This window comes from Colossoma macropomum, unplaced genomic scaffold (assembly GCF_904425465.1).
Source record: "Colossoma macropomum unplaced genomic scaffold, Colossoma_macropomum, whole genome shotgun sequence".
Taxonomy (NCBI): Eukaryota; Metazoa; Chordata; class Actinopteri; order Characiformes; family Serrasalmidae; genus Colossoma; species Colossoma macropomum.
The window spans coordinates 26,390,714-26,413,160 of record NW_023494795.1 but is presented as its reverse complement, the minus strand read 5'-3'; the positions used below and the strand labels follow the sequence as shown (position 1 = coordinate 26,413,160).

Here is a 22,447-nt window from a genome sequence, read left to right as displayed (position 1 = left end):
TTCTTATCTAGTGCACTAAGTTCTGGCTTCTACACCAAAATAGTGCACTATTTGTCCAGTATGGAACTGTGCACACATGGCTGAATCCCAAAAGGCTAATTGCTAGACATGTGATGCACTGTATGGGTGCAGGAGTCACTATTTTAATACACGGTGCACTATGAAGGGGCAGGGGGCGTTTTGAGATTTAACCCGTGTTTTTGCTCAGGACTCGGAAGCGCAGTGAGTTGTTTTGAATGAAACAGCTTTATTGGAAATTGTCTGTAGACAGAGAGCCTGCAGTGTGAGTCATGTCAGTCGAGTGGTTTTGTACAGCGTGAGTATATAAATTGCAGCCTTTATCCATAAACAATAGACGATTAAAACGTACAGTGCGAGTTGTCAGCAAAGAACAAGATTTAAAAAATCGCACAGTGTATGCCTGACTTTAAAGGACTGATTCAAAATAGCACCTATAGCTTTTGCAATTGTCTCATTTGTTTTACTTTACTTACATATTAGAATGTGGGAACAAGAGGAACAAGAAGAAAATCAGCTCCTTTAAAATGTTTTATTCATTTTGGTCAACTGAGAACAATAATCTTCTACTTCAGTCCGCTTTTTACAAAAAACTTTTGGCATAAGAAATAGGTGAAATATCAGTATGATTGATATATTGATTGGTGTAATCTTCATTGACAACAAAAACCTAAGTAAACTAAAGCAACATACACTGTATGTCCAAAAGTTTGTAGACACCTGCTCATCCAGCGTTTCTTCTGAAATCAATCGTATTATTGGGGAGTTTGTTTCCCTTTACTGTAGTAACAACCTCTACTCTTCTGGGAAGGCTTTACACTAGATGTTGGAACATTGCTGTGAGGATTTGAATGTTTTCACAAGAGCATTAGTGAGGTCAGGTGCTGATGTTAGTTGATTAGCTCAGGATCACAAACTTCACTCCAATTCAACCCAAAGGTATTGGACAGAGCTCCATCATTCCAGTTCCACTGCTCTACTGCCGCTACAGAGTGTCTCCCCATCTATTGGCAGTGCTTTTCTATAGAGATTATACAAATTGCGTGTGCAGAACAGAGCACCTGTGTCAGTAAATGGTGCATCTTAAAGTAGCTGAACTCAGTCATTAGAGGGGGTTTCTGGATACTTTTGGACATATAGCGCATGTGCCACACCAAGTAACCAAATCTAGCCATTGAAACCAACCATTCACGTCATTACTTCATTATCTGAGTGAAGAAGTACTACCATTACTAAGTAGTCACTCAAATGTCACTTGTCTTCTTGTTTGACCACCTCCACTGCTGTGGTCATGAGGAGTGTTATGATAGACCCAGTGATGCTATGAGCCAGAGGAGCAGCACTAACCCCACAGCAGGAGTCATCATGTCAGACCTGTTTGTATTGCAGCTCACAGATGGAGTGGCTCTGAGCTCAGGAATCATCCCTGTGTAGAGCGACATGTTCTAGGGGGAAAACAGAATAAACAGGATTATACAAGAGTGGACCTGTTTAGTGCATGGGCTGTCTTCCCAGATCTAGACTAGGCCTAAGCTTAGACCACATAGGATTTTTAATTAAAAATGATATATATGCTAAAGAAGTGCAAGAGTTTCACACCCACCCAATACCAATAACATGGACAGTGCTGTTCTTTCACTGCACTGCTGCTTGCAGTTACTCTTTGGGATTAACTGAGATTGGCAGACTAACTGAAAAGTGCATACTACTTCTTAACATCTTCTTCAGTTTTGTTTTTATGCCTCCTCTGTACCTCGTACAGTGGACAATGCACAGGACTGTAGCCTGGTGCTTAAAGTATTAAATGGCCAGGGCCCAAAGTTTTATTACACATTTCTATAACCTAAGAATAGCTCAACCAGTTTGCACTGAAGTCCCTGTAGTTACTGAATAATAAGCTTTAGTGTGTAATAAGCCTGAAATTTTAAGAGAAGACAATGCCATTCTGTATCATGGCTGTTGGGGGGAAAAAAGGTCTCTCGTTCATGCATGTATGCATCCATTTGAAAACACCAGTTACCACATTACACTGCGTTAAATTTAATTATGAAAGGACCAACAGAAACGCCTTTTCGGAGATACAAAGTTTTGATCAAATATATATATATATATATATATATATATATATATACATACATACATACATACATACATAAACTCATCCATGTGCACACAGACACACACACATACATACATACATATATATATATATACCGAAGGTATCTCTAATGATGCACGTGCAGTTAGTAGCAGGGAGTGGATTTGCAACCTAACAATTAATAACAACTAAAAACAAAAACAATCTGCACTTTTCTACTTCCATTACCAAACTAATACAACCAAACATCTGCACTGATATGGAAAAATGGGCGATATGGCAAAAATATTACATCACGTTATTTACTCTCATGAATAAAACTGAATACAATCATTTTTATTCTGTTCTTCACATATTACACTATATCCAATTAAACAGGACAAATTATGTTCTCTTTATAATGAAACGTAGTTGGTCGGTGTTCTGTAAATAATGGTGATTCCACAATCTGTGCATTTCTCTCTTTCAGTTTTTGGGAATTTTTTATGCACAGATTCATCAAAAACGTCCGTACTTATTTTACAGAAAGAATCAGCTAAAGGTTAGTGTTGGAGTTCAGCTAAGAATTTGGCAGAAATGATGAGAAGATGCTGATTATGCTGAATGTCAGGAAGATATTCAGAGAGAGATGAACTCTTGTGTAAACTGAACTTACCGCTATGTTCCCGACTACTACATACTGCTGAATCCCTCTTGAGCGTTTGTTGATACTCTTTGACTGACTTTCCATCCCAACGCTTTGAGATCATTAGTTTGTACCAATCACTGAAAATGTAGAAAGGACACTTGGATTGGTTGCTTAAGAATAAGAGTGTGGACAGTGATACTGCATGTTGTTCACTGTGTTATTTAAACCATACTCCAGCATTATTGAACCTAATCTCAATCTTCTGTATCTGTAATCACAGTGGATTATTACCATAGATTACCATGTGTTACAAATGCAGCAGACAGACATGAGGTTGAAAAATGCTTGACTTCTCTTTTAAAAGTGGTAATTTTCATTAGCTGTTGTTAATAGTGTTACATATTTAGTGTTTTACATTTCATTAGCTGCACCCATCTCCTGACTGAGGGCCTGTGGATCTGGGAAACTAACGCAGCTGCTCAGGCTCATAGCTGGGTAATAAAAGAGAAAGGCCAGGCACATCTCATTGGTAGTGGAGAGCCCCCCCTGTTGGCAGAATGAAGAGAGAGCATGCAGTTGTATTTATAAATGATATGGTTCTACCATGTTCTTTTACTGAGAAATCTAAGATATAGGCCCTTTAAAAACTACTGTAATAAATCTTTTATGGCCTAGGTATATCTTCCACCTGTTTCAGATTAGTGCAGACTTCCAAAGCCATCAGGAAAGTTTTTATCAAGATAAATTTACCAACCCAAGTGAGTCCTGTTCGATTATCAGTGTTGTATGTGCATTCCACCAGAAGCTTGTCACCCTGTGAGGGGAGTAATTCTGTTAATTTGGCAAACATTTTGGCACTTCTTCAAATGTTTTTTATTATTATTATTATTATTTATTTATTTATTTATTTTTGTTAATAAGGTGAATATTTACATAATGTTGTAATATTCAATTCCATTCATGTTGGCATAGGGCTGCAGTCCAGACTCAAGTCTTGGACTTTTATTTTCTCAGACTTGTCTTGGACTTGGTCCGGTGCTGTAATTTGATGTAAATGTAAACCGAAGCGTATAAAACCTTTGTGAAAGCTATTCAATGTGACAAATCACAGTGAGAAACAGTTAATCGTTCGTTTTTTGACGCTGCCCGGATCTTCTTAAGTATTGGTTGGTTCATTCCTGCTGTTTCATGATGTCTTTGCTGGGTAAGTAGATGTGTTTAAATCTATGTTGTACCTCAGCAAGTAGCCTCGATTATTTGCCGTTATTTATCCTGTTAAGTCTGAAGTAAAGCATTCTCTCACAGAGATAGGTGACTAGCCGAGTTTGTGTAGCCAGCTACAGCTGTCGCGACTGAGGAAGCTAAATCAAACACTGACTTATTAATACACCAGTCCTGTTCTATGTTACTGGGTATTTACTAGGTTTGATAGTGTTGCACAGCTGGGATGTTTAGCACAGAGAATGTGTACTGAGAGGAACTGTCACTCAGTAAAGTCTTCCGAGGTGTTCAGACGCTAGAGGGCCCTCCCGAGCAAGTCCAAAATGAATGGGTTGATATGGAGCATTTGAGCAAAATCATAGTTTGTAAATGCTAAAACATTTTTTAAACAGAAGAATGCATTAATTTCCTAAACACAGAACAGCATGAAACCTTTTAACACCACTGTTATGTTTTTGAGCACTTTTAAACTCCAGTTATAGGAGTTTATAAGAGCGCCTCACGTACATTCATGACATCTTTGATCTGTTTCACTCAGCCAATAAGCTGACCAGCCAGTCAGCGCTCAGTAGCGGTAATACTAGCGTACTGCTGCCCAAAACCCATTGGCTTTAGAAAAAAAGAGTGAGTTTTCTTTGCTTTTTGAGTAAAATGCATCTTTCTACATTCCAAAATTAAAGGAGTGTCCTGGACAAGTGGTTAGGAACTATACTAATGTTTAGTTCTATGCTCCATTCATACCCATTTTTAGGACATGCTTGTGGGCGCCCTCTAACATTTTGCAGTTATATTTTGGATATAACAGGAGGTATAGGAAATCCAGGCCCCCCTTAAACCTGCTCTGGTTTAACCTTAGTTTTTCTAACCAACTTGCTGAATGTACTCAAAAGCATTTTTTCACCTAGTTAGCCAATAGTGTTTGTCATTTGATATTGTTTGTATTTAAAGTTAAATTATTTAGTGATATTCTGTAGGATGGCTGGGATACGTAGTTTGAGAAGCTCTGATTGGATGACACTGACCCTGGCAGTAATGTGTAGCACAGAGGAGAATTTGGTCTTATTCTCATTTGGACTCAGTCTTGACTTGGTCTCGGCCCTCTTTGGAGTCAGTCTTGACTTGATTGCTACTAGTCATAGTCTTGTGCTGGTCTTGGACTTGACGAAGGTGGTCTTGACTACAGCCCTATGTTGGCATGTGTGAATAACTATGAATTTGCAACTGTGAGACCAACCCTGAAGGCACACTTAAGATATATTCCAATTGGACACCTACCAGCTGAATGGTCTTAGTTTTTCCCAGGTTCACAGCTTGCTGAAATTCAAAATTGTAATGTTCATTCATAGCTACGAAATCAATCTGCTCCCCATCCCTAGAAAAGAGAAGATATCCTGAAAAAACATGAGCACAACAGCTGATAAAAGCACTTTTTCTCTACCTTTTTGCTTTGTTAGCTATTTTGACTTCGAAAGTGTCCTGGAGTTTATATAGAGCATGGGAATTCTCAGAAAGGTCTTCTATACAATACCATTCATTACTTCATAAGACAATATTGTTGACTAGTCTCAGGTAACTCACCACACCCATCTTTTATGTCTCCCCTCATTTTCCCACAACTCACTTAGTTCATGTCTATTTTAGTAAGTGCTTTATATATGGAGCACATTTAAAACCAAATTGTTGCACACATATGATTCAATGACATGATGAGTGATTCAATGATTCAATAATAAAAAGAAAAACATAAACTCACAACATAGACACACACCTGTGTTAATGTGACATCAGAAAAAATGTGATTTGATTTTGATTTGATTTTAGGCTGTTTCAGGGTCTTGGCACTGCAACTGCAAAAGCTTAGTCACCCTTGAGCTTCAGCCAAGACCGTGGAACAGCCAGGAGCTAAAAGACCTTAGGGACCTGGAAGAGGAATGAAGTTGTGTAACTGTGAGATATAAGAGGGTGCAGCTCTATTAAGGGCCTTAAAAACAAATAAAAGATCTGTTAAACCAGAGTGAAATGCTCTCTTTGCTTAGTGCCTGTGAGCAATCTTGCAGCTGTAGTAGCTGCTTTTGCAGTACCTGTGGAGTAAGAAATTACTTAATTATGGCAATTGACCTGAGTTGACAGAAACTCCTTTTGAGGGCAACATTTGTTTGCCTGTCAAACTCAACGTCAGAAGGTTCTTGACCTGAGGTTTCACATATTCTGACAATACACCAAGAGTTTTAGTAAGCTGTCACAAGACTTGGGTGGGCCAAAAAACATAAGCTCAAATTTGTTTTCATTTAACTGAAGAAAGTTATTTGCCAGCCAGAGTTTAATCTATCCCAAACACTCATTTAGATGCTGTAGTGAGCACAAGTTAGTAGGCCTCAGTGTAAACCAAAGCTGTGTATCTGCGTAACAGTGAAACAGAATATCATAGTTCCTAATGTTACTGCCCAAAGGCAACAGATATAGTGAGAAGAGTACCGGCCCTATTATTGATCCTTGAGGTACCCCATACCCGAAGGCAGTAACAGGAGAACAACAATTTCCAACATTAACTGCAAATGTACTATGACAAAAATGGGACTTAAAACAGTTTAGCACTACACCTCCAAGACCCACTGTGTGCTCAAGATGATCAATGAGAATGGACCTTTTCTTAAATTTGTTCTTGAGAGAGGCCCTAAGAAGTCTACATCAGATTTATAGTGTGGTCTTAAACCGCAGAATTGTTTGCACTTTTGCGCTCGAGTGTGTTTAGATTCTGTTCTCACCTAAAAACAAATCTCAAAAAAGAAAACACTGGTGAATGTCAGAATCTTCATGAAAACTGCATAAGTGGTTTTTAGGAAGAAATGTCTTGTTAAAACCGATTGGTGAATAAGGCCCAATGTTATGATCAGCAGTGTCAAACGCAGCACTTAGACCTAGCAGGAGCAGAATGGCACAATCACCAGAATCAACAGCAAGCAGCAGATAATTTGACACCTTTAGGAGAGCTGACTCTGTCCTGTGGTGAGGTTTAAAACCAAACTTCAAAAATATCATTTTTGTCAGGTGAGCTTATAATTGAGAAAGAACCACTTTCCCCAATACTTTAGAGAGAAAGGGTAGTTTTGGAATCGGCCTATAATCATGAAGCATGTCAGCACTGAGAACATGCTTTTTGAGGAGAAGCTGCACAATAGCATATTTAAAGCCTGCAGAAACAGAGCCTGAGGTTACTCAAGTATTTATTATGGACAGAAAACAAAGATCCGTTATGTCGAATGTCACTTTTTAAGAGATATGAATTAATGACATCACAAGGCAAGTCGGAGCAGAGGGTGACATATTTGATCTAATTTCCTCAAATATTGCCAAAACCAAACTGCTGGGAATCTTCTCAAACTTTAGAGATCTCAGTGGGATAACCAACTGGAGGGCTGAGAACAAAATTAATAGTGCTAAACAAAACATTTATGACTTTGTGATATCAGCAAAATAGTTTTGCCTAGAAGTGACTGACTATATTTATGAGACAGAATTGTAGTCCTAAAAAAATGTGTCTGTTATAACTGAATGTTGCTCTTCAATTTACCTGAATTGGCCAACTCGCACCTTTCTTCCTGCCAGATGTGTGTGTAGAATGACTGAGAAAACCTGTAAAGTCTTGGGCAGACTCAGAGATGACCTGAAGAGAATGAGGAAAAATAACGCAATTTAAAGTCTATTCTCCTGTTTTACATTTTGTCTTCTAACCTAATTTTGATTTTTAACGGTCAATCCACCATTTCATTGGCAAACTGGGTAAAAATGTTTATATTTAATTCAAGTGTACAATGTTGTCTGCTATATTAAACAATATCTGTGAAGTTGTAAATTCATCAGATGTATAAAAAGAGATTTCACTAATCAACTAATTGTGTCCTTTTCAGAGTTAAAACCAAGGTTGTAAAATTCAATAATATGATGAGATGCGGAGGTCTGGCGCCACCCTTGTATTTCAGCATCTGTGAAGTTTGTGATTTTTGTCAGTTAATTTATGAATAGAACAAAGAACACAGATACATCAACTCTTTCTGTGGTTTATTCTTATTTTGAGTTAATTTTCATGTCTTGAAAGTTGTGATTCACCACTGCAATGGTAAAATGACCCTAAGGCAGGAGTTTTTACCCAGAGAAGCAAACAGATGTCATTTTCAGCATTTGATGCTAATGTGAGTGAAAGGCTCAGTAGAGTACAGTTGTTAGTGATGATTAGACAGAGGAGTTTGAATATAATCAGAATTCTGAAAATGATTGAAACACCTACTGTACCTGTGGAATGTAGCTAGTGTCACACAGGCCGTATGAGAGGAAGTCAGTGGCGTTGGGTGGGATTGCATAACCTGGAGCGATTGCTAGTCCTGTCATCAGAACAGCAGCATCATACTGCCGCAACTGAGCGGTGTAATAAAACCGCAAGCCTGAGTTATCTACACGACCTGCAGACAGCAGAAAGGGTACAGTAGTGATCCCCCATTTACACAAACTGTGCTGTTGTGATCCCCATTTACACAAACTGTCTGAAAGCCTTTAAACTAATATTAGTGTCACAGTATGTACATTACCATTAGTTCCACATCATCATTAATTCTACATTGTGTTCTACAGTGTGTATTGGGGATATTTTCACAGTTAAAAGTTCACACTACCTGGAGTTTCATACTGGTTGTTGTAGTGCACCTCAAGCCTGTAGAAAGTTTCCCCTTCATTGCCCCCTACAGGAATCCCAGCAACCTCAGGAAGTTCAAAGGCCTGAAAATATATAAAATAAACAGCTAGAATTAAATGTACACAGTTTTCCCTTTGTACCAGATCAGATCAGCCAAGACATTTTTGGTGTCTAAAGTTTGCTGCTATAATTTTGCACTGGAGCTATGAGGCTCATGTAGCTAGTAGGTAATGGAAGCTTATAGTTTTATTAGTTCATTAAGTTGTAGAATCTAAGGCCCAATCCTATTTCTTATTCTTACCCCTTGTCCATTTCTTATTTAGTCATCTTGCCCCTTGGAACTGAGTTACAAAGGGTAGTGGTTGAAATTTTCCCCTACGAAATGGGACCCTCAAATACAAAAGAGCATTACTTCATTAACAGCTACTAGCGCTGCTCTGTAGGTGACCCTGCCAGTCTCCAGTGATAGCAGAGGCAACCTCACTGCTGGGCTTTAGTTACATTTAGGGCATCATATGCCTTCAAAGGGGGCGGGGGGGGGGATTATTTTTGCACATTAATAATTATTAATGTGTTTCACCTTTAGTAGAGCAGCAGTTACATTCTGGTGACAGTACTGCTGGACTATTTAAGGTGTAATGGGAAATTTAGCTAGCTACCAAGACATTAGCATACTATTAGCAATTTTCTGTGCTTGTTATGAAGAAAAGGACCATAATACATTGAAACGACATTAAACTAAGATAATATAATGGATATTGTAATTGTTTAACGGTGAAAATACTCACATTTGTGGGTTTCTTTGGTCGTTTGCACAGCCATTTTGACGTTTTTTTCTATTTTTCTCATAACACTCTGGAGTGTGCCTCTGAAAAACCTCTGTTTGGAGGGCCATGTAGCCCACACACTTCACCCTACCCCTCTATCTCAACAAAAATTGGGACACCCTCCCCCTAGACGTGAACGCACAAAACGGAGGGTTAAGGGCTAAGTGTTGAGGGCAAGAGGTGAAATGGGATTGGGTCTTTATTTCTGAGTCAAATAGACTTGCTTATGAGGTTTCTTACACTGTATGTAAGTTTTATATTAAAAAAGTAACTGTCACATTCATCTTCTTTGTGTGAGTGGAGGAATAGAATGACTCACAATAACAGAGAAATGAGGTTGCATGGCGGATTTACTTGTAGTTTAGGGCTTGTAAAAGAAGATGTGCATTGGGAGGTAAGTGCTCTTTCTCAGTGCAGTGTAATACTACTGTGTGGTGCAGCCTAATTTAAGCCATATAATTTGCTAATTGGTGTCATATAAGTCTCCATTACTTTTCAGCCACTTTAACCTCTGTAGCTCCAGGGCAAAACTAAAGCAGCCAAGTTTAGATGGCAAACATGTCTTACCTGAACAACTACATTTGGGGTTTGGTGGAAACTGTATATTTGATTTTTTGAGCTGAACTATTTACTGAATGGCAAACTTAAAATGTCTGAACTGTTATAAATGCTCCATATAATGGAATTCATGCAGGGCCAGTGCCAGATTGCACAACCAGTGGAGGGTCAGTGATAATTTGAGTGAAACTGTTCTACTTTTCAGCTTCCAAAGTGAAAACATAGAATTTGATGCTACAAGACTGAGGTAAAATCCAGTCTTTCTTGGATATCCATGTTCTTAGGTAGTTAGCCAGGACTATTACACAACATTTTCACAGGCTTTGTTGCCTTGCATGTTACAATCAATCGGGTCCCCCCAAAGACTATACATACAGTGTACGATCCCATTTAGACATTTTCAGACAACAATGAAGGTGGTACTTAATGTGGTCACCTGACCATTGATAGAGTAGAACCATAACACCTGATTCTGTATAATTGGGACAGTAATGTGAGAGTGTGCACGTGCCCAACTGTGTGATGTAATAATTCAACAGTAATATCTGTACTTGTAAGCATCGCTAGAAAACAAGATAGCTGATAAGCCAATTTGCCACTTTTTGCCCATAGATGCACACAGTAACCAAATAACGACTAACCATTAATCACAGTTATTTATACAACAAATAATCATCAGATAAAACTTCATTATTTTGACAGCCCTGTCTAGCTGTTTGTAAAGATACATGTAAGCTAAAATATTCAAAATTGTTACGTTAAAGCTTTTTGGACATGACTTTTCCTGTTGCCCCTCACCACCAGCCCCCCTTCCACCCCCAAACTTATAAGAGAGTTTAACTCCAATGTTGATCATAAAAAAGAAGGGTCACTCACCCCTCCTCCCACCCCCCATGCAGCCACGGTCTGGTAGCACTCAGCTTGAGCTTCCTCTGTGTAACATGCTTGCTCTTTGGCTGAAGTTACGGTCGGTGGGCAGCGGTACAGCAGCAGATGATGCACCAGGTCTAGATTGTCTATCAGTGGCTCTACCTGGAAACAATAGGTAGATTTCTGGAGATTTCTGGAGCAAACGTTTCACGTCTAAACATTCCACAGGAACCAGAGCTGTAAACTTGTCCAGCTAAGTTAGACTCACAGCTACTTACCCGGTATATGTGGTATTTACGATCGAATGCAGGAATTCTCATAACTTTGCAGTGGTAGTAAGTGTTTTGGGCCGGTACAGTAAACTGCAAAGGAAGCATGAAGGAGAGTCTTTATTTAGGCAAGAATTGTGTCGAAGAAATATATTCCATTCATGTTCACATTTGAGCACAGCATTTCACATCAACACTTGTTTCACTTGTTAGGAAATGCAGAATGATACCTGAATAACATCTTTATTGAATATATTAAATATTGAACTCTCAAAAAATGATATCTTGGCAAGACATTATCTTAAATCTAGTCAATATGCCTTATATCTCTTATATTGAGATTGTTGTCAAAATAAGATTATTCAGCATATTTATAAACATTTTTACTTGTAATTAATATCTATTTACAGAGAAAAGGAAATAAGTATATCTAGTGAAATAATCTTATTCCATTGGCAGATCAATTTTCCTTTTTTTTTAAAGAAATAGTTCAGTGAGAACACTCTATAACAAGAGGGTTATTAAAAGCTAGAGCTGGGGGAATTCCACAGGTTTTTAATTCAACTATAATTAAATGATTGAGATGTAAATTCATTCAGAATTGTTGGATGTGAAATTCTCCATTCTAGAGAATCTTAGAGCCAGAATTGTTCACAGTGGTGGTAATAGGAACATTTAATGCTTCTAAAAGCTCCATCGCAGAAAATTATTACATGAAATGATTGACGGAAGTCTCAGACATTGTTTTAAGATAGTTTGGCTTAAAACACATTCATGGTGGAGAGACACATGAAGGGCATTCTAAGGCTAAATCGTCCACACACACACATTTTCTTAGCCACTTATCCTTCTGGGTCACTGGGAGCTGGAGCCTATCCCAGCGGTCACTGGGCAGAAGGAGGAAATACCCTGAACAGCATGTCCAGTTCGGCTGACTGCATGTCTTTGGACTGTGGGAGGAAACCGATACAGACATGGGGAGAACATGCAAACTCCACACAGAAAGGACCCTGGTCTCCCGACTGGGAATCAAACCCAGGCCCCTCTTGCTGTGAGGTACAAATAGTCCTTAAAGAAAACTTTTTTTTCAGTTTAGCCACTATTATACCATCATCAACATTATATATAAAACTCAGAAGACACATGTAGGTTTACTGGTGGTTTTGCAAAATAAATAGAATGGCTATATTTGTGCTGTAAGCATCATGACGCTTGGTTCCTATCACCACCACTGTACGTCTGTAAGTTTCTCTAATGGACGAATTCACATCAATCCACTCTGAATGAGTTTGTGTACATTTGTTTATGAATGAATTTTTACAGTTGTCATTGTTAAATTTGCACATTGGTGACATCCTTTAGAAAATAATGAAGTATAGACTTCTTCTTGGTACATTTTTGAGTGTATTCTGTTCATTTGGCTCTGAAAGTTTTTTTTACTTTTAATGGTTTATTTGAACAGTGCAGCATTTGCTTGAGGTGGTTTCCATTCAGACGGCTTGTTCCCCAGTGAGTTTCTCAGTATCAGGTAACTGGCCCTTATCCAATAGAGTTAGAAACCCGGTATGACAAACACTTGTCTGGTAAACATGCCTGTTAAACAGATTTAAGGCCACTTGAATTGCATAATTTGAATCTAATATTAAAAACAGTCACCTATTTTGGATAAAAAAGTGAGAGAAGTAATTAAATACAATCAACAGTTTATGGATGATCCAGTTATGTGGATACAGATCTCATCTTAAAAATCTGAAAGAGCGACATATTTAGGCCAAGACTCAATGAGCTGCTGTCAGAAGGCATGTAATGTTGTAACTGATATGATGGTGGAGGTAGAAATGAACTAAATGAAAAGAAGCTTTGGTCAGACATTTAAAAATGAATCAGCCTTACGTTGGTCATGGTCAGGTCAAAGTATTGGCTGTCCGGCACTCTGACTCTGGGCATGAACTTCAGCAGGTTCACTTCCTTTGTACCTCGATGGCTCCCGTGGAAGCTGATGTTGTCAGTCTCACCGTAGGCATAGATCAGCTTAACTGGCACTTCCTTAAGAGAGATTGAGAGAGGTTGAGTTTTCTGAGGTTAAGAAAATCAGAATCAGAAAATCAGAAAGTGATGTTGTTATGCTTTTGACCCATTTGCTACGTTCAAAAGTAAAGGGAAGCTTTGATATAAAGATGGATATTTGATGAATTTCACAGAATTTAGCCCATACAAAAATTAAAGTTACTGTTTTTTTTCTCCCAGATAGCAAGCAAATACCAGCCCGCTGGCATGATAAGGTCGGCACCCAATTAACTGTATACTACTGCTGGTCCACCCTCGGACCACCCAGATTACTGTCACGCATACAAGATCTAACTAGTTTTTAATCTCGTCAATCAGATTTTGAATGCACATAACCTTTTATTGAAAATAAAATACAAGACAAATATTACAAACTACAGAGAGACAAAAAAAAGACTGTGCCTAATATAAAATGATTTTGTTGATAATGATGCTGACACTGTGCTACATTAAAATTATTTATTGAATTATTTGTTAAGGAAAATAAAGTAAATTGGACTGTGAGCGGAAAGTAAACGATGAAAAGCGACTTTTTGTCTAATACTCTACTTAACCACCAGTGGGCTGCCCAGATAATGCTGAGCAATAAGCCAGTGGGCTGTCGGCTTTGCTGTCAGCAGGCCATCAGTGGCCTGCTATCCTCTTGCTATCTGGGCTTTTGTGTTCTGTATGGAATAGGAAAGTTTAACCCCCTGAGCTCTGGGCTTATTATTCAATTATTAATCATAATAACTACCAGAAATGTCAGTGATTCAGACTCAAACTCACCATTAACATCCTGACTCAGACTCAGCATGGGGGGGAAAAAACAGTAAATGATGAGAATTAAACCAGTCTTTTGTGTCAGGTTCAATACAGCTTCAAATAATCAGCCTTTTATCAGAGAAAAAACCTTCAGGTTGATGTACAGAACGAAGCAATATATTCAATAAGTGAAGTGTTTTAAGGAAAGAGGCAAAATTTGCCATTTAAAACAGTTTGCCAGAATGATGTTTGGACAGCCATTTGGCTTTATTTTTTGGATTCCTTTAAAACTTACTAAAACGAAAACGAATGTGCTGTGTACAGTATTGGGTTACTGTACACCACAGGCCAACCCTGCAGAGACTGCAGCAGATACAGTAGGCCTCCCACTGTACTGGGACCATTCTGCAGGAGTATAAAGCATCTGAAAGACAACACCTGCCGATCCTAGTGGGGCTGAAATTCCTACTTTTGTCCTTCACTGCCGCTGTACAGTAGCCATTGTTGAGGGTAGTGAAAAGAAAACGATAGAAAGGGAACATACAATAAAAGTTCTGAAATGACGGTTTGCTCACAGTGATTGGGTAGTCATCTTCATCACAGGCACTGATGGACCGCCTGAACTTCATCACTGTTTGTCCGTCTGCTTCAGTCAGATAGACCAATTCATAATTCTGCTGCTCGTCCAGAAGAGGTACAAAGTTCCCCACTGCATGCCTGTCCTTAACAAAACACACAGCGCCCAGTCAGAAACACCTTCTCTCAGGTATTTATACTGTGGATCCCTGAACATGAGGTAAATCTTACATTACGGATTCAAACTGCATATACCACACATTCACCTGGACATATTTGTATTTACCATTGACATTTATAACGTAATTCAGCAAACTGTTTCATGCACATCCTATTTATAAGGCAATTGTATGTATATATATTGATACCCATATGCACACTGTGCAAAAGTCAGAGACCATCCTTCACTTCTGAGGACATTAGATATAAAACAGTCCACTTGCATAAGGAGGGAGAAACTCAAAGAACGATATGTTTCCAAAACTTGAATTTATTGAATTATTAAAAGATATAGTGAAAACAGGACTCTTGGACTCCAAAACCCAATAGACCATCAAAACTGTCTCAATTGGATAAATGGTACTTAAAGCTTTCATCTTTGACAGAGAGGAGAAAATCAAGAGTCCAGAGCTCGACATCACTGAATGTGTTTGAGATTATTTGGATCATGAAAAGCAGAAAATGCAACCAACTTGTAAGACTGAACTTTGGAGGTGTGGAAAAATATCCCTGCAGATTTCTTTGAAAAACTGAAAGTGTCATGAAAGGGTGGACATACTAAACACTGAACAATTTGATATTATATTTAGTTGTTGAGGCTTCTATTATTTACGTTAAATAAATATTTTCAGCTTTTTCTTGATGCTGAAATATTAATGACTTATTTGGCATTCTGATGAAGGGTGGTCTCTGACTTCATACATCCTTTATAGAGATAGATATAACTAATGTTATATGCTATGCTATAACTAAAAACTGATGTTATATAAATACATATCCACTCACTTATATTTACATTTATATATATATATATAACTGCTATCGGAACAAAACCCTGTATCTTTCAGTTTATTTATATATATGATACATCATATTTACATCTATTGTATTTATGAATCCATTACCGTGAAATATATGCCGTTAGGTCCAACTCCTCCAATAACGATGTCGGCTCCTGCCATTCCTCCACTGGGGCTGAAGCCAAAGCCGACCCAGCCGGTGGTCTTCATACTCAGCTCAAACAGAATGGAGTTCTTCACCAGGTCAAATCCCCACCGGAGCATGGTGCTGTTTCCTGGGTCCAGGTAGTCCGAGAAAGGGAGCATGGGGTCCACAACAGCCCCTAAAACATGGGACAGAAGCAAGGCGAGGGACACAAGGAGAGATGAAACACCCATAATTCCACCTCACTCTATCAGAGCAAACTCCTCTTTTTAACCAAAGCCAGAGGGGTGAGGAGACCTGACTGTAATGTGAGGTTCCTGGAAACGATCTTTTGTAAGCTCTTCTTCTGTCCATCCCCTCACTGGTGTCATGACTGGAGTCGCCTCCCCTCTCCCTCCACTCTAACCTTGTTAATCAGGTTCCAGTTCACTGGGTCTTCAGCAGATTGTTAGGAATCACTGCATTAATGAGTAATCTGAGAGGAATGTTTTGTGGCCAAAAGAATGACTGGCTTACTGGAGTGCACAAGGGCTGTTATTGGATTTGAATGCATAACACTTCCCAGTAGCAATGAGTAGCAAAATCAGAAGCACTTTTTTGGTCAGGCACACTTGCACATACTAGGAATTTATCTTAGTGTAAAAAGTGCTTACATAAATGTACCATAGAGAATACATCAAACAGCTATTAATACAAATAAATATAACATGAGAGCAGCAAATGGTATCACAAAATATTGTCACTGTTGTAATAAAACCTCTTATCTCCAAAATGTTAACTTTACAGGAGAAGAAAAAACATTACTAAACCTTAACTTTAACACACACAAAGGCAATTTTGACTCAATTTCAAGCTCATTTTGGGCCATTTGTTTTGGCTAGTGCATCACTAAACACTAAAAGTTCCAAATGGCAAAAAGTAAGAACTCAAAGACAGTAGAAGTTTAACATGACAGCGACAGCATGCATATCCTCTATGTGAATTAAATGTACATCTGTAAACAGTGCGTGCAGTGCATTTCCAGTCAAAACAGCCTTTATGTAGCTAATTTTTAGCTATTAATTTCAGCATCAAGGAAAAATCTGAAAACATATATGCTCATTATGAACCATCATGTCTACTAAGGTCATAAGGTGCTGGACTCAGTCTGAGTTTTTAAGTCTAGGCTAAAATCCTGCTTGTTGAGCCTTTAGCAATTAGTTTTCCTGTTAGAAGGAGCAGATCTGGGGGTTCATTAATGTAGAGCATTATGGTAAACTGAGTGCTGATGGTGCTGACATCTCAGGGAGCTCTTATGTCTTCCTTTTCTGGCTCTCTCTTTTAGTTAGGCTGTAACACTCTGTTAACACTATGAACTGTTCTCAGTCACCCTAAACACAACTAACTACCTGTGTGACTCTTTGCTGAGCTGAACCGCTGTTCGGTCTGATGCTGTTACTTCATCTGCCTTGATCGGATGCCATGCTGGCAAGCCTTCTGAACCATCCTGACCAGCATAGAGCTTCCTGCTGTTCAGTGTTGCACAGAAAGCCTCACCTGCATGCCTCTCACCCTCCTGCTGATGCTGGTGCTGCACAGACTATTGAATCATAAACATTGTGTTACCTGCTTCACAATATGAGTTCTTCTCATATTCATACTAACATTTTATCATGATAGGCTTTTAGGAGTAGTCACTAATATTTATGGACTTAACTTTCATTTTCACTGTGATACGCTTCCAGGGTTGGGATGTAACGGAAGTATTAGGAACATGTATTCAGAATACAGAAACTAAGTATCTGTATTCCGCTCTCGTTACATTTGGCAGTAAAGGCAATATTCAGAATACAGTCACTTCTCACATTTTTGAAAGAATACTTTTAGAATACTTACTAAATATTAAAAAAAAAATCTTCAAAAGAAACACTGTCAATGCTTGTATTTTAACTATGGCATCTAACAAACATTCTTGTTAGATTCATTTTAAAGAGGAACTCAATTAACTGCTTCTTTACAAACGCTGAAGTTCTTGCTGAAGCCTGAGTAGACTGATAAATCAAGGTGTTGAGCCAGTTATTAATCTCAGTGTTACTGAGCTCTGCTAAAGCATAAATAGACTGATATATCAATGTGATGGTCGGTCAGTTATTAATCTCAGTGTTACTGAGCTCTGCGAAAGCCTGAGTGGACTGATAAATCACTGTGATAGTCATTAATCTCAGTGTTACTGAGCTCTGCGAAAGCCTGAGTGGACTGATAAATCACTGTGATAGTCATTAATCTCAGTGTTACTTAGCTCTTTCTGAGAGATGGTCAAACTCATCAAAAATGTTGAGAATTTCGGAACTTAATTTAAATAAGTAAATGTTTCAAAGAGTAATTACGTGAATAAAACCGCCAAACAGCAACCATGAGGAACAGTGTAAATTAAGTAAAAGGTTTTCCCAAGTGCTTTTCCAAGATGTACTAGAATTGTATTCTAAATGTTCTCTACATATTCAGAATACGCTACTTTTTTATGCATTGTAACAAAATACGGTACTGAATACATTTAGCACTGTATGCTCCTAACTGGTTTTCAGTAGTAGTGAATTAGTAAATATTAGTAAATCAGTGACTGATTTTCATAGATCTATTTCTCACTGTTATTCTGATAGGCCTCTGACAGTAGTCATTGGTTACACTTACATTAAATGACTGTTTTTTTCTTTATCTTCATATTAAATATTGTATTAACTGTAAAACATTGTCCTTTATTCAGATTGCTCTTGCTGTGTTATTGTTTTACTATCTCACATGTGTCAGGCTCCAGTCCTTGCGGGACAAAACACTGCAGACTTAAGTACACAGCCCCATTAAACACACCTGATTCAGCTCATTCGCTGATTATCAAGGCCTTCATGAACTGAATTCAGAGCGATAGATGGGGTTCAATGCTAATATCCACAGCACTTTGCCCCAAAAGGTCCTCAGTTTGACAAGCCTGTCCTATCTGGTGGTGATCAGAGGAGGATGGGTTTTTTAAGCGCTCTTGCTCATAGGGAGTTTTTCTTGCCACTGTCGCCCTTGGCTTGCTCACTGCGGCTTGGACCGGATTTTCTGTAAAGCTGCTTTGTGAGAGCATGTGGGATGTGACTGTAAACAGGTGCAAATATGCTAAATAGAATATTACAAATATGCCAGTATACAAGATATACAAGTGTCTGAGTGCTATACTATAAAATTTCATAAGTGCACTAGTTTGCATTAATATATTATCACATTTGATCATTACTTATTAAAAGTTTGTATTAATGCAGATGGCCTTTGAGAGAATGATAGGACTGACATACAGTACTGAGAGAATGATAGGACGTATACAATACTGACTAATGAGTCATAGCCACTTGGCAGATTATCTGAAAAAAGCAAGCACTGTCTACTACAAAATGGGATCAAAGCTGCTGTGTTATGTTCTAATTTATTGTAGTAAAGTGTGTATATACACAAAGTTATGCCACACCCAACTGAGAAAATCCCTGCTTTGTTAGAGGACAAACTGTACAGCATATTTTGTTTCAGTGGAAGATGGTAGATACTGACAGCAGGGAAAAGCCTTTAGGCTAAGTCAGTGAAACTGTACAAAGTACTGTCCCAACTGGCACACTTACAAGACCACAAGGCAGATGTGTCATCTTTCTGTAGTAGGCATCATGCCTATATTAGGAACCCTGGATGTAAGCCGTTTTTCTCTATGGGAAAAATGAATGGCTTTTTTTAATTGCCACTATTTTCCCTTGCAGTAAAAATTTGTATTAAATTTTATTAAAACTTTTGTCTTGTGCACATGTGATCCTCTCAAATGTCACTGGTCTTCTGAATCACAAAGTTGTTAAGGAGATGAATCGTGAATGTTACTACATGCAGGTGACTATTTTCCACTGAATGTAACTGGATCCTCTGAATTACGAGGTCATTAAGTAGTCAAAATGTGAACTTTGCTACATTCATGCTACAAAAATCTACCACTTCTGAACAATGAAATGATGTTGCAGGAAACTAAGTCTACTATTGAACTTTAACACTATTGTAAAATAACAACAGCTTCTTCCAACGTACTTTACTACAACTAAAGCAATGTAACTACCACACCTGATAAAGCTTGCTGGTTCATTTTGGAGTATTTTAGTGAGGTTGCCTGTCTTATGATGTCAGTCTAGTGTGCAGCAGTGTAATAATAATTTAGAAGATCCAGTGACTTTCAAAGGAAGAATATACGATGGATAAAATATATTGGATTTGGAACCTTTTTGTTGACCACAGAATGGGATAGCAGTTATTTTTCAAATATCCAGCTTACACCCAGAGTTCCTAATAGACACTGACCATGGAATGATGGGATGACATCAGTGGTCTATGCAATTTAACTCTGCTTATGGCAGCTCTGCCTTAAACAGTGACATTTGTAGTTTGTGAGACATACATTACTTGCGTTCCAGTTTTTAAATGAATTTTTTAGTATATATTTTACATTAAAGCCGAACTCTGAATGTTACTGGAAGAATCTGTTAGCCTGTTAGCTACGGTGCTCTTACTTAGGGCATTCCCAAACTCCACATACCTTACTCAAATATCCCATTAAAGGGGATTTCCACCAACTTTTCAACATTTCTGAATAATTCAGTCCTTGAGAAGTAAACAGCATCATTTAGAATGGTTTGAAGTAAAATTGTTCATTGTACAGAAACTTGCAGCAATGATTTTTTACAGTAGTGGTGATGGGAACCGGGGGTCGCCATGTCTACAACACAAATATAGCCATTTTATTTGCTATCCACACCCACCAGTGAGCCTACATGTGTCTTCTGAGTTTCATATGTGATGTTGATGATGGTAAAATTCTTTGGGGACTATTTTGACTTACAATGCCCTGCATGTACCATGAATGGATTGAAAAATACATTTTAAGCCAAAACTTAATCACAAAACTATCATAAAACAGCGTGTCAGACATCAGGCAGCATATTTATAACATTACATTTCATGTAATAACTTTCTGTGAGCGAGCTTTTAGAGGGGGACGCCTGGTTCCTATCGCCACCACTGTGAACGATTCTGACTCGGTAAGTGTCTCTGGAATGGAGCATTTCACACCAAACCACTCTGAGTGACTTTGTCTGCATCTCAGCCATTTAATTATGTTAAATTTGAAAAATCAGTGGGGTTTGCCTTTAAGCACACAAATGTTAAGATGAGTTCACATATTCAGATATTTGAATAACTTCAAAATGTAGAAGCAGATGGCCTAGACTAGACAATAACTGAGTTTGTCAGTTACTCATTAAAGCAATAATTAAAACTTTTACAGGAGGAGGATGGCAGGGCTTATGGAGCTTTATGGAGCTTTTTGGCACTGTGGAATACAATGATGTGCCTGTCTAACCGAATAGAAAGGACCCCAAACTCTTCCAAATGTTCACTACCATCCAACATTAAAACTGCTGTAGTATTGATAAGACATAACTTTAGAGGAGAACCACAATGAAGAGGTGAGAAACTGTTGTTTTCCTTTCTGTAAATAAAAGCAAACAGAAAAATCTTCCTGAGTAATCAGCAGTTACAGCCTTTGGCTGACAGGGTCAGTCTAAAGTCCGAACTTGTTGGTTCGTTTGTTTTTTAGATAATAAGGCGGGTCCTAGTGTCTAACCAGCTTTCTCTGAAGGCCTTGTCGATACAATTCATGACCACTAGAGGGGTCCCTCAAACAACATTCAAGAGAGAAGATAGCTGAAAATAGCAGCAAACAGACCCCCAACCCACAACAACGCTAAAACCACACCACTACTATCACCTCAGTCTGGATCTCTGACAAGTCTAGCACTGACAAAAACCCTGCCTGTTAGGAGGAGCTTACACTATTGAGGTTCCTGAAGGAACATGGCCCTATTAGAGACTCCCAACACTTCCAAAGCAAATTACATGATTGAATGTGATCTGTGTATCCACAACATCGAGCATCAACTGTAACATGTTATAATAAAGTACAACAAAAATGAACACAAAAAGAGTTATAATAGAGTTCTGGACATCAGAGAGGTACTCCACAAAGCAGGATTTCTCAGTTTAGATAACTTCAGCCCAAAGTCAAGCCTGTCCAATATGAAAAGAGCTGAGGGACATTCCCATTGGGCAGTCCTCATCTTTGACCTTAAATATCTGGCTAACTAAGAAACGCTGCCTTGTGTAACACCCCCAGGTCATAGTGGATGGTGTTATATAGCAACATGGGACATGTATCTCACAGGCCCTGAATGAAGCTATTCTTTCATTTAATTTCCCACTAAAATTGCTTAATTGTTAGTCTGAGTTTTCATTTTTGCTCATTATAAGGAACAAACAAGACTTCCTTGAATTGTCACTTTTTACTTATAGCCCATACATTTTTATTTTAATCATATTTGTGTATACTATTATAATTACCACTGTAATTTATTATTATTATTATTATTATTATTATTAGTAGTAGTAGTAGTAGTAGTATAAAATCTATCTAATATAATAATAATAATCTATACACCATATACTATATATACCTGTATATAACCATAATAATACACCACACATGCATTTAATGAAAATGACCAGATGAACAAGAACAACAACAATAATCTAAACAATATATAAAGTTATTATTATTATTATGATTATGATTATTATTATTATTACAGACATTATCTGGTCAGAGCAGCAGGTCTTGCA

General features: G+C 38.1%; 1 protein-coding gene across 1 annotated transcript; it reads right to left on the bottom strand.

Annotated features, from left to right (window-relative positions):
- Window positions 1–180: 180 nt before the first annotated feature.
- moxd1l (monooxygenase, DBH-like 1, like) lies at window positions 181–16,110 on the bottom strand. Its single transcript, XM_036582045.1, is given in 14 exon segments — window positions 181–1,463; window positions 2,763–2,804; window positions 2,806–2,881; window positions 3,160–3,290; window positions 3,499–3,558; window positions 5,241–5,337; window positions 7,537–7,629; window positions 8,251–8,422; window positions 8,633–8,735; window positions 10,914–11,069; window positions 11,186–11,269; window positions 13,070–13,222; window positions 14,563–14,709; window positions 15,688–16,110. Coding segments are annotated over 14 exon segments (1,731 nt in total). The 5' UTR covers window positions 15,961–16,110; the 3' UTR covers window positions 181–1,319.
- Between the last annotated feature and the right edge of the window lie 6,337 nt (window positions 16,111–22,447).